Source organism: Diabrotica virgifera, chromosome 3, assembly GCF_917563875.1.
Source record: "Diabrotica virgifera virgifera chromosome 3, PGI_DIABVI_V3a".
NCBI lineage: Eukaryota > Metazoa > Arthropoda > Insecta > Coleoptera > Chrysomelidae > Diabrotica > Diabrotica virgifera.
In genome coordinates, this window is record NC_065445.1 from 21,583,440 (window position 1) to 21,596,400 (window position 12,961).

Here is a 12,961-nt window from a genome sequence, read left to right on the forward strand (position 1 = left end):
TCTAAGCCTGACTGAGCTTTTTGCAAAAGATATTGTAATAAGCAATCTAAGGTAAGTATTAATAAATGTCTTTTGTATCTAAACCGTAGATTTAAAATATAGATACAATGCATTACCTAAAAACAATTTTTATCATTGTTTTGATTCGTAGTCTATGCGTAATTTGGAATTATATATAAATTAAGGAAGCGCTGCATAATTTGGAATGGGGTGTGAAAGTTAATGGAATTCTGATCAATACAATCACATATGCACACGATACAGCTATTTTAAGTGATGATATAAATGGATTACAACACCTTTTAAATGCCATAGTGCGGCCGATATGTGAAACAATTGCACATTTAACGATACAAGCATATAATTTGGACCACATATACTAAACATATAAAGGTTCAAATTTAGATATGAGGCCATACAAAAATGGCGGGCATTCAAAATGGAGGCTATACATATGTGTTTAATAGTACCATAACTCTTGAACGAAAAGTCCGATTTCAACTAAATTTACTAAATAGGTTCTTTTTTTGTTTATTTACAAGATGGATGTATTGAACCAGAAGAATCGGTTTACGAGAAGTTGTGTTTTTACTGGTTGTTTATGTAAAAATATATTTTTTTTGTAAATTTTTTCCCTCTGCATATATTAATTTTTCAAAAAGGTAATACCGCAATTGAAAAGAGCGTAAAAATATATTGTAAAAAATATTTTGAACTTTTTAGATATATTAATTACCATATAATTAATGCATAACGTATCTTCACATGTACCTATGTGTGGCAGATTCGTGCAAATATTATAAGACTTATTGTGAATTTACTGGTAGAAGCATATAATTTGGACCACATATACTACACACATAAAGGTTCAAATTTAGATATAAGGCCATCTCATATTTTACCTTATACAAAAATTGCGGGCATTCAAAATGGCGACTATGCATATGTGACTAATAGCACGATAACTTTTGAACAAAATGTCTGATTTCAACCAAATTTGGTATATAGGTTCTTTTTTGGATGTGTAAGACCAAGGTGTTTAACTGGAAGAATCGATTTACCAGAAGTTATGCTTTTCTTAATTTTTATGTAAAAACATGTTGTTTTTTACCAATTCTTTCACCCTGTATATATTAATTTTTCAAAAAAATAATAGCAGCGTTGAAAAGAGCATTAAAATATTTTTAGGAAATATTTTCAACTCTATAGTTATGTTAATTACCAATTAATAAATGCACAACGTATCTTCACATGTACCAATGAACCAATGTGCGGCAGATTCGTGCAATAATATAAGAATTATTGTGCACTTAATGGTAAAAGCAAATAATTTGGACCACACACACTACACAAACAAATATTCAAATTTAGATATGAGGCCATCTCAGATTTTTTCTTTTACAAAAATGGCGGGCATTCAAAATGAATCTGCCGCACATAGGTACATGTGAAGATAAGTTATGCATTTATTAAATGGTAATTAACATAACTAAAAAGTTCAAAATCTTTCCTAAAAAATATTTTTACACTCTTTTCAATGACGGTATTACCTTTTTGAAAAATTAATATATACAGGGTGGAAGAATTGAAAAAAAAACAACTATTTTTACATAAAAAACAGTAAAAACACAACTTCTGGTAAACCGAGTCTTCCGGTTCATGACCTCGATCTTATGCATCAAAAATGAACCTCGATGCCAAATTTGGCTGAAATCGGACTTTCCGTTCAAAAGTTATCGTGCTATTAGTCACATATGTACCTAAAGCCGCCATTTTGAATGCTCGCAATTTTTGTAAAGGGCAAAATTTAAGATGGCCTCATATCTATATTTGAACTCTTTTATGTATAGTATATGTGGTCCGAATTATATGCTTCTACGATTAAATGCACAATAATTCTTATAATATTTGCACGAATCTGCCACACATAGGTACATGTGAAGATACGTTACGCATTTATTAAATGGTAATTAACATAACTAAAAAGTTCAAAACATTTCCTAAAACATATTCTTACGCTCTTTTCAGTGGTGGTATTATCATTTTGAAAAATTAATATATACAGGGTGAAAGAATTATTTACATAATATAAAATAGTTTTACATAAAAAACAGGAAAAACACAACTTTTGGTAAATCGATTCTTCCAGTTCACGACATCGATCTTGTAAATCACAAAAAGAACCTATATACCAAATTTGGTTGAAATCGTACTTTTCATTCAAAAGATATCGTTCTATTAGTCACATATGTATAGTCGCCCATTTTGAATGGCCGCCATTTTTGTAAAAGGCAAAATCTGAGATGGCCTCATATCTAAATTTGAACCTTTATATGTGCAGTATATGTGGACCAAATTATATGCTTGTATCATTAAATGTGCAATTCTTATAATATTTGCACGAATCTGCCGCACTACCATTGATACAGTGGGAAGAGAGTTTGGCCTAAACATAAACTGTTCAAAAACAAAATACATGGTATTTAGCCGTTTGGCCCATCAAGATTCACGGTTGTATGTTGATCGTCATATAATTCAAAGGGTACCTACCTAGTTTTAAATTTCTTGGTTGCCATATTACTGAACAACTAGATCCAGATAAAGAGATAAAATGTAGAATCGAGATAGCCCGCACGATATTTTTAAAAATGAGGTCATTCTTCTGTAATGATAACTTGCAACTTCAACTTTGAAAGCGCATGATTAAATGTTACATTTGGTCAGTCCTCTTGTATGATGTCGAAGCATTGACATTAAAAATATCCATCCTTAATCGTTTGGAGGCCTTTGAAATGTGGCTGCACAGACGTACACTGAAAATACCATGGACGGCTATGCTGACAAATGTGGCAGTCCTTAAGAGAGCAAATGCTGCCCGCGAGCTGCTTGATAACATCAAATATAGAAATATTGCCTATTTGGAACACTTAGTAATGGAAGACCGGTATACTATTCTTCAACTTATTATGATGGGTAAAATGGAAGGACGCAGAGGAATTGGTAGAAAGCAGGCCTCTTGGTTGAAAAATATCCGGGAGTGGACAGGAATAAAGAAAGCAGAACAACTATTTAGAATAGCTCGAGACAGAAACAGTTTTGCCATGTTAATAGCCAACGTCTTGATAGAGCACGTTAAGAAGAAGAAGTCTATGCCTTTACGCCATATAGTAAAGTTATAACAACGTAGCGCATTGTGGTCAGCACTTATTAACAGTTGACCCTCTCTCTATATGTCTGCACTCTCACTATCAACCTGCAACTACCATCTATACGTACTGGAGAACGAACACCAGCAAAAATATAAAACTCCGTAACTCACGCTAGAGAACCGAGTTCGATCCGTAGAATTGAACTGGTGAGAGCTCCTACCCCGGGTATTTGAGTATTGATAAAAGGCTATCGTCCTTTCCTATACCCTGCTGCCGACACCATGCTTCTATTCTCCGTCTTCATCGAGTGTGGGTAGAGCACTTCCACGTTCCACACCCCGTCTGTATCGAGTAACGATCTACTAAGTCCGACCCATCTCGAACCTAGACCTAGACTAAGTAACGATTAGTGGTTTCCCAATTTTTGGGTACTGACCGAAGATCGTCCTTTACTTCACCCATCAGAGTTCCGCCAATATTTATTTTTCATCGGTATCAATACCGGACTGCAGCCTCGTCGATTTTATTTACAATGATTCGTCTTTTATTTTTATTTTACATATTATAAATTTAATATAAAAGTTAATTTTATTTTTGTTATTTATTTAAAAAACTTGTGGTTTTACCCAACCTGGCATCTAGTAGAGCTCTCCTTCACAAAGTAAGATGCATAAAATATTAATATATCATCTTAACTTATTATTCGTAGAGGGAGACATATCAGAAAATGTCAATAACAGTTCGACAAAGGTATTTCAACTATCAAGTAAAATTCACCGATGAAAACTGATCTGTTCTACTTTCCTATCATGTTTCATCTTACTCAAATATGTGGAGTAATGTCCATGTCAATACCACATAAAACCAGAGCAAAACATGAAACACAAAATATTCTCTAGTTTTATGGTAATCTTTTCCCTCACGCAATTTACTTGTTTGGATATTATATATCGATATAAATTACAGATTTGTTTAGAATGAAATGCGTGACAGACCCGAAAGAGGTTTTTTTAATAATACCTGCTCGATGTCAAACACGACTTAGTTATTGATTTCATTCCTATGGAAGGTATGACGTTCTTAAGTTTAACAAGAAATTGATAATACCTATTGTAAACTTTATTTGGTATTAAGGTACAGTTTTGTATATTAACACAATGAGAAGTCCTAGATTTGAAATCCTCTTGAGCCAAATACCTGGGCATAAACCTCGAACGAGGAGTGAGGTTCACCAAGCACCTAACGAGGGTGGTAGGTAACGCGGAGGCACAAACCGCGACCCTCTGAAGAATAACACGAAATATTGGAGGGCCAGGTAGCGCTAAAAGGAGACTGTACCTCCACACTATACAGTCCACCCTTCTCTACGGAGCTCCAGTCTGGATCGAGGTTCTACGCTATAAGAAATACAGAGACTTGCTAAACAAGGCGCAGAGGAAACCTCTGTTAAACGTAGTCAGCGCATACAAGACTACATCTACCACGGCCTTACAGGTCATAGCGGGCGCCCCTCCTATCTACCTGCTAGCCAGGAAAAGGAAAACCTTATAAGAACAACAAAACGGTCACCTTCCGAAGGTGAGAGCGGCTGCCAGAGAGCAGCTTCTCACGGACTGGCAGGCAGAAGGAGAGGTGGAACACAACAAAGCCCAATGGACAAAGAAAACTCATCCTGAATGTAGAGACGTGGTACGCTTGCAAGTTTAAGAGGGTTAATTTTTACATTATTCAATTTTTAACTGGACACGGTCCTTTCGAGCGTTCACGCACAGAATCGGCAAAACTAACGACGACATGTGCCAGACCTGTCATATGAGGGAAGACGCAGAATACTGTCTCTTCCGGTGTAGCGTCTTCGCTCGTGAATAGGCCAAGCTCAGGAATAGATTCGGTGAGGTAGACCCAGATAATAATAAGTTTATTCTAGCAAACAGTCAAACTAGTCAGAAACCGTCAGCAAACAGTTGGTCAGTGAGAGAACATAATACAGTCACCAGTGCTATCCCCTCTACTCGCGCTGATCCACTATTCGCTGATTGTTTCAAACCGTTTGAAACTGATGCTTGAAACCTAATATAATTAACGTCGCGATCGAGAACAAACTAAATTTTGAATTTATTATTGACATCGTTACAGTCATCGTAAAACGTAGAGCGGCTCTAGAACGGGCAGAACCACAAAACAGGTGAAGGCTCTGAAAATTGGCAGAATATAAAAAACGTAAAATAAAAAAAAATAAAAGAGAATTAAAAAAAAATTAAATAAAAAAGGAAAAAAATAAATAAAAAAAATACCTACTTTTCTCAATAAGATTTACAATAACATCTTATACATAGATATGACCCTATTAGTCCTGTCGCCAGGGGGTACAATGGCCTCCTTTATTCACATGGACTTACCCAATTTTTTTTATGTATTTTGACCCGTAGAACACCGAATTTTTTGGTTAACAGTTGATCCGGATGTCGATAAGCTTGTTATAGACAAAGAACTTGAGGAATTATATAACAGCGATTCTTCGCAAAACAAAACATTATTTTGTATTTTTTGGGTCGTCATTATAAGCAAATAATGTTACAAGTTTTTTGTTATGATGCATAGTTTTCGAGATAAACGCGGTTGAACTTTTGAACCCGAATAACTTTTGATTAAAAAATAAAATAGCAATTCTGCTTACTGCATTTGAAAGTTCAAGTCAAATTATACCGGCTTTGATTATTTGCATTGCCAAAATTATTTTTTTTATTGTTAAACAAAGCTATAAACACTATAAATGTCAAGTTTATCTTGAAAACTATGTATTCTACGAAAAAAACTGTAAGAACATTTTTTGCCTAGAATGACCCAAAAAATGCGTGTTCTACGGGTCAAAATACATAACACATAACATAAAACTTGGGTAAGTCCATCTGAATAAAGGAGGCCGTTGTACGCCCCCTGGCGACAGACTAATTATTGTTCAGTTATTGGTAAACTTTCTTGTCCCTTTTGGCGTACTTAGTTATTCTAGTTCTTAAAGTTTTTTGTCCATATTTTCTCTCTTCTTTCTTCGGTGGATTTTTTTTCTTATATACGTAGTTTGTTTTAATTCCTCTTGTACTTGTCGGGTTCAGTGCTCCTGTCGTATCGCTAAATAAGTTCTGTTTTTTCTTTCTCTTATAATTTGCCATTCTCCGTTAAACCAGTCATTCATTCTGATTCTTTTGTATTTACCTCCATAACTATTACTTCTTCAGCTGATTTTTTAGGATGTTTCTGCACTATTTTCACTCCTCATTTTATGTCTGCACGCTTTTGCCTGATTTATAGTTTGATTTTGATATTTTTCTTATAATAGCCTCTATTTTTGTTCGAATCTTTAACTAATTCTACATTTTATCGTTCACGGTAAGAACCTCTTTCCGTAGGTTCTTAAAATACTCACCAACACCCTTATACTTCTAGAGGGGACGTTTATTATATCCGATTGGTGTCTTGTATCTACAATAACCACTATCGGATTGTCTTTGTATTTATATAGAAGTTATATTTCTTAATAAAGCCTGTGATGAATACCATTTTTAATTATTTCTCAAATAAAACCTTCTTTTACATTTGGATTAACTGTTTAAGTACTCAATAATGAAGGGAGAGAGAAGTACTCATCATTAAGAAAATTAGGGAGTGGTGTCCATACGAAACGACGAGAGGCAGCCGTAAAGCCAGATGCCATAGCATCACATATAGTAAAAACATCCAGGGCACCAAAGGATAAAGCACACACCATCTACGTAAACAGAGAACTTAAAACTTTAAAACATGTAGCCACAGAAATGGAGCATTCCTTCCCCTTCACCAGCGAAGACATATCAGAGGCTCTTAAAGACGTTAAGCCAGCAAAACCACCAGGATTTGATAATATTCACCCTGAATTCCTAATAAATTGTGGCAAGTATACAAAAGTTTGGCTGGCTCGATTTTTCATAGACATCATGGAAACTGGAAATATTCCACAAGAACTAAAGCGCTCTAAGATAATAGCCATAGTAAAGCCAGGCAAACCCGCCGACAACCTAAAAAACTATAGACCAACAACCTGTAAACAAATAGCACGCCTAATAGATAGCATGCTCAACGACCGAATGTTTCAAGTAGTGATGGGCACAGATATCAGCCCACCAAAGAAACTTAAGAATGACCTACCACAGGGGTCAGTGCTCTCTCCACTACTATTTAGTTTATACTTAGCAGATATGCCGGAAACACAATCAAGAAAGTTCGGATACGCCGATGACTGGGCCCTCACTACACGATGCAGAACACTAGAAACGTCTGAAGAAGTTCTGACGGCAGACTTGTAATATATTGGGAAAATATTTTCGCAAGTGGCGACTTCAACCAAACGCATCCAAAACAGAAGTTAGCAGTGGCGACGCGTGACTTTTTCTAAAGTGTTACCAAAACCAGAAGTATTTTATAAATATTTTTATATATACAGTGCTCCCATACATCAAAGTTTGTCCGACTAGACACCGTGAATTTTCAGCTTGCTATTAATCAACTTTTTTTGGTACGCGCGATCCAGGTCTATTATAAAAATAGATGAAACACAGAAATAAAATTAAAAAATTAAAAATTTAAGAAACTATATAAAGTATCTACAAACTAAAAACATATTTGTTGTTTTTAGGTAAAATATGTATTATATCACCTTTATACTTTATTAAAAAATCCAAATTGTATAATTAGTATACTAATCAGTACATTAATTTGTCATTTTTAGCCTAAAATATTAAATAATTTTTATTTTATTGATTATACACTACAATGTACTGTATAATCAATATTATTATATGTCATATAATAATGTTGTTGTTAATTAATATATTTCGACAAGTAATTAAAATCGATTAATATGATTTATATAGGATAAAAAGGTATAGATATGTTATCTGTATAGTAAGCAAGTACAGTTACAAGTTATAAACTAATAATTAATAATGCATATTATGCAATAATCGAATCCAAAGGGCCGGTACGGTTAACTAACCGGAGTTTAATCGAGAAAATACCGGCCCTAAGAATAACAGACTTCATAAATGGAATTATAATTATTACCTATAATTACAATAATAATTAAAATTGCATTTATTAAGTCTGATATTCTTACGGTCAGTATTTTCTGTCCCGATTAGCTAACCGAGACATAAAGTACCTACCGACCCTTAGCTAGCCGTGTCACCAAATTAAAATTTGGTAACACGAATAATAATCCACAGCGGCTTAAGAGCCATCGCGCCCGCAAAATTTTCAGAGACGATCCAGTCCTCTAGTCCTCTGACCGATACAAAGATCCTACAATCGTTGCCACTCACAGAAGTGGTAAATAACGGCGCGGCGCACGGTAAGTAAGGGCACAGTATAAAGAGGGAACCTCTATATACTGTGGTAAGGGCGTATTATAACGTGCAACCGATTTTACATAAACTCGCTGATATTTTCGTGCTTCTAGTTGGCTATTTTACTGAATTAGGTAGATACTATTAACAAAGATTTCTATTTTTAAAAAATATAAATGGAATTATTTAATAGTAGTCATAAAATATTTATTTGCAAGTTTTAACTGTTACCAATGGTAACAATGGTTACATGGACGTTTCGCCAGTGGAAGTTAGTTGCTTTCACCTGAACAATAAACTTGCTGGAAAGGAACTCAACATACGGTTTGAAAATACCACACTTACCCACAACAAAACACCGAAGTACCTGGGCGTAACACTAGACAGAACGCTATCATTTAAAGAGCATTTAACAAAAACTGTCCAAAAGTTGAGTACAAGAAATAACATCATACAGAAGCTCTGCGGTACCACCTGGGGAGCATCGGCTTCCACTCTCCGCTTTACTGCCTTAGCCCTTGTTTTCTTGACCTCTGAATATTGTGCTCCAGTTTGGCTACACAGCCCAGACGTAAAAAAGGTCGACACTCAGCTGCACAGTACTATGAGGATGATAGCTGGTACAATTAAATCAACTCCCACCCAATGGCTTCCAGTATTAAGCCACATCCCACCTCCACACTTACGACGAGTTAAAGCACTTACACGTGAATACAAAAAGATCATGAACAATATAAATCTGCCGATCCCCCAAGATACCGAGGATGCACGAAATACCCGTCTCCGCTCTAGAAAACCACCAATAAAAACGGCAAGAATGATGCATGAGGTGTTCAACATCACGAATGCATGGTCCCAAGAATGGAACGCATGGTAAAATAACATGCTCTGCATTACCCACAAGCCACCAGGTTTTGATCTTCCACGTAAAACATGGTCCACTCTAAATAGGATCCGAACCAGACATGGCAGATGTGCATACATGCTACATAAATGGGGAAAGAACCAGTCTCATCAATGTGACTGTGGAGAGAACCAAACCATTGACCACATTATTGAAGAGTGTCCCTCAAGATCCTACAATGGTAGTCCTGAAGACTTCCTGTTTGCAACTTCAGTTAATTGATTATATTAATACACTTGATGCTTGTTTGTAACTATTTAAAGTTTGTCATATACCTATATTACTAGTGTTTGTAATTTTGTTCTAAATTTTAACTATTTAGAATGGGAAATAAGCCACAATATTATTAAAAAATGATTTTTATTAACGTTTCGACGCCCAAATCGGGTACCGTTGTCAAAATACAAAATACTATTAATATAAACAAAAATGTTGTTGCTTAGTAAAAAAATTCTTCTAATAATTTATTTAATTTGACTCATTTATATCGGCAATTCAGATACATATGATACATTTTAAAGTAGAAGACTTTAAAATGATATTGCCAATATTTATGAGTTGCGTTCCTGGGACGACTTTACTGAAAGATAGTTCATTCGATTACATGAAATCAACCCCAACTCAAGAATATCCGTCACAAAAAAATTATAGCATGTGATCTGTCTTTAAAAAGACAACCACATGCAACGGTGACATTAAAATTCTCGCGTTAGAGATCTCATAGTAAATCACGAGGGAAAACCAGGAAAAACCTCGTGATACTATCCCGACATCGTAAGTATTTGGTCTTACATTTAATTTACTCTCAAAATTAATACCAAATTCTGACTTTACTATAATTTTGTTTAAATTATAAATAATATCAATAATACATGGGTATATAAGTAATACTAAAATATAAAATATGTACTAACTTGACTATTGACTTACTAATTGTGGTATTTTCTTTCTATTGACTTCCTCTTTCAGTATGGGTATCCACATCCTACTGCATTCCACCGAGGAATTTGCGACACAATTGGTTTCGTTTAGCATAATTAGAGCCGCTTCTTTGATTTTTCTCTTTTTACTATCTGTTTCTTTCAGGACTATACTTGAATCTCTCCACTGAACTCTATGTTCATTATCCCATGCGTGTTGACATATTTGAGATCTATCAAATTCTCTATTTTTAATATAAGATTGATGTTCACTTATTCTAACGTTTAATGGTCTTGATGTTTCACCTATATAAAATAGATACCCATACTGAAAGAGGAAGTCAATAGAAAGAAAATACCACAATTAGTAAGTCAATAGTCGAGTTAGTACATATTTTATATTTTAGTATTACTTATATACCCATGTATTATTGATATTATTTATAATTTAAACAAAATTATAGTAAAGTCAGAATTTGGTATTAATTTTGAGAGTAAATTAAATGTAAGACCAAATACTTACGATGTCGGGATAGTATCACGAGGTTTTTCCTGGTTTTCCCTCGTGATTTACTACGAGATCTCTAACGCGAGAATTTTAATGTCACCGTTGCATGTGGTTGTCTTTTTAAAGACAGATCACATGCTATAATTTTTTTGTGACGGATATTCTTGAGTTGGGGTTGATTTCATGTAATCGAATGAACTATCTTTCAGTAAAGTCGTCCCAGGAACGCAACTCATAAATATTGGCAATATCATTTTAAAGTCTTCTACTTTAAAATGTATCATATGTATCTGAATTGCCGATATAAATGAGTCAAATTAAATAAATTATTAGAAGAATTTTTTTACTAAGCAACAACATTTTTGTTTATATTAATAGTATTTTTTATTTTGACAACGGCACCCGATTTGGGCGTCGAAACGTTAATAAAAATCATTTTTTAATAATATTGTGGCTTATTTCCCATTCTAAATAGTTAAAATTGTAAAAATGCCACAAGAAAATAGCTTCAGAACAACATTTGTTCTAAATGTGTTGTAATTGCCATATGATAAATAAATAAGTACTCAATAACCTGAATAACCAAGACGTATTATTTTAGTATAGGTACTACGTTAAATGCAAGGACCTTACGGTTAACCCTGTATAGCGCAGTCAACCTCAAAATCGCAACAGAAACACTATGAGGAGAAAGCAGATTACATAAAAATCGAAACAACCACAAAAACATCAAATTCTTACCAAAAAATCTTATGATGTTCAATCTAGCATAAAACTCAATGCACAAAATGATATAACGTTAAGGAAATACAAATTCCTATAAATGCGATCGAACAACAATTACTAATTCAGTACCACATCTCGTTCCATCAGACGATGGGTCTGTTATTCTTAAGTATTGCCGGGCTCTGCCTGTGTCTCGCAAATTCCGGTACCGCTAGGATTATCCAGGAAGATGATAAATCGTTAGTGATCGCAGATTTAGACGTTTCGGAGTCGAAGCACGGACATCATCATGAAGAAGGTGGCGGACACGAGCATCACGCTAAACACCACGAGAGTCACGGGGAAAAGGGGGATAAAGGGTATAAAAGTGATCACCACCACGATAAAGGAGAACACGGCAAACATGGCAAACATCACTCGGCCGGACACCACGAAGAAAAAGGAGGTAAATAAATATTCTGCTCAAGGTAACCAGCACTATTTGGTTTAAACAATTAAGGTATACAAAAAAATCTTTGGCAGTTTTAGCTGTTTTTAATCACTGCAGAGGGTCACAGATTCCAAAAGATGCATTTTAATTTGGGTGATACTTTTCTGCCTCTTTGCAACAATTTTTTGTTTCAACGGGATTTAATTGGTGAGACTTAAAACCTTTAAATTGTCATTTTTTTATTTGTATGGCCTCTATACGGGATTTTGTAAAAAACGTTCAAAAAACGTCTGTTTTGAGAGTGAATTTATCACTGTACTAAGGTGGGGTGATTTTTTAAAAAGTTCAGTCAGTATTTTATTTAGTAGTCGTATATCTAAAGTATCGAAAAAAACTGATTTATTGATAGTGATGTAGTAGATTTTGAGAAAATCGTTTTCCAGTATTTAAAAATTTCGAGAAAAAGGCGTATAATTTTGCTGCTTGCTGATTTTTCCAGTAACAAATTAAGATTATTGACAACGTCGAGAACAGATGGGGTAGTTATTCGTCACTTGATGCCATCTAAATCACTGAATTATTTTAAAATTCGTAAATAAAGATGAGTGGAAATTTTAAAGTATGTGACGTGCTTTTTGACAATAATTGCTTTGTTTGACATCGTTGCTATGACTTTAAAATATTAAAACCTAGGCACAGAGCACGCCAACTAGAATTGTATTTTGCTGACGTCACAAAATAGAACTTCATAATGGGAGAATCGACGGTTGCTGGGCAACGTGACGTCACTAAAATAGAATTCTATTTGGCGTGCTCCCTCACCTGTATTGATATACACCATGCATTACTGCATAACAGGTATTTAGGCACCGCATTGACTTTAATTCGGGATTATTATAACTTATTAGCGTTATTTTTAATTGAAATAATTGATTAAGATTTGATC

General features: G+C 34.5%; 1 protein-coding gene across 2 annotated transcripts in view; it reads left to right on the forward strand.

Annotated features, from left to right (window-relative positions):
* The window catches only part of LOC114325675 (histidine-rich glycoprotein-like), a 54,194-nt gene that overhangs the window by 14,596 nt on the left and 26,637 nt on the right, over nucleotides 1–12,961 (forward strand). Inside the window, exon 1 of one of the 2 annotated variants that reach the window (XM_028273805.2) lies at nucleotides 11,713–12,030. The exons of the other annotated variant lie outside the window; for it this stretch is intronic. Coding sequence (XP_028129606.2) covers nucleotides 11,736–12,030 — 295 coding nt within the window. The 5' untranslated portion in view covers nucleotides 11,713–11,735. Of the gene's footprint in view, nucleotides 1–11,712; nucleotides 12,031–12,961 lie in introns of those variants that run through there. 2 annotated transcript variants of the gene reach the window in all.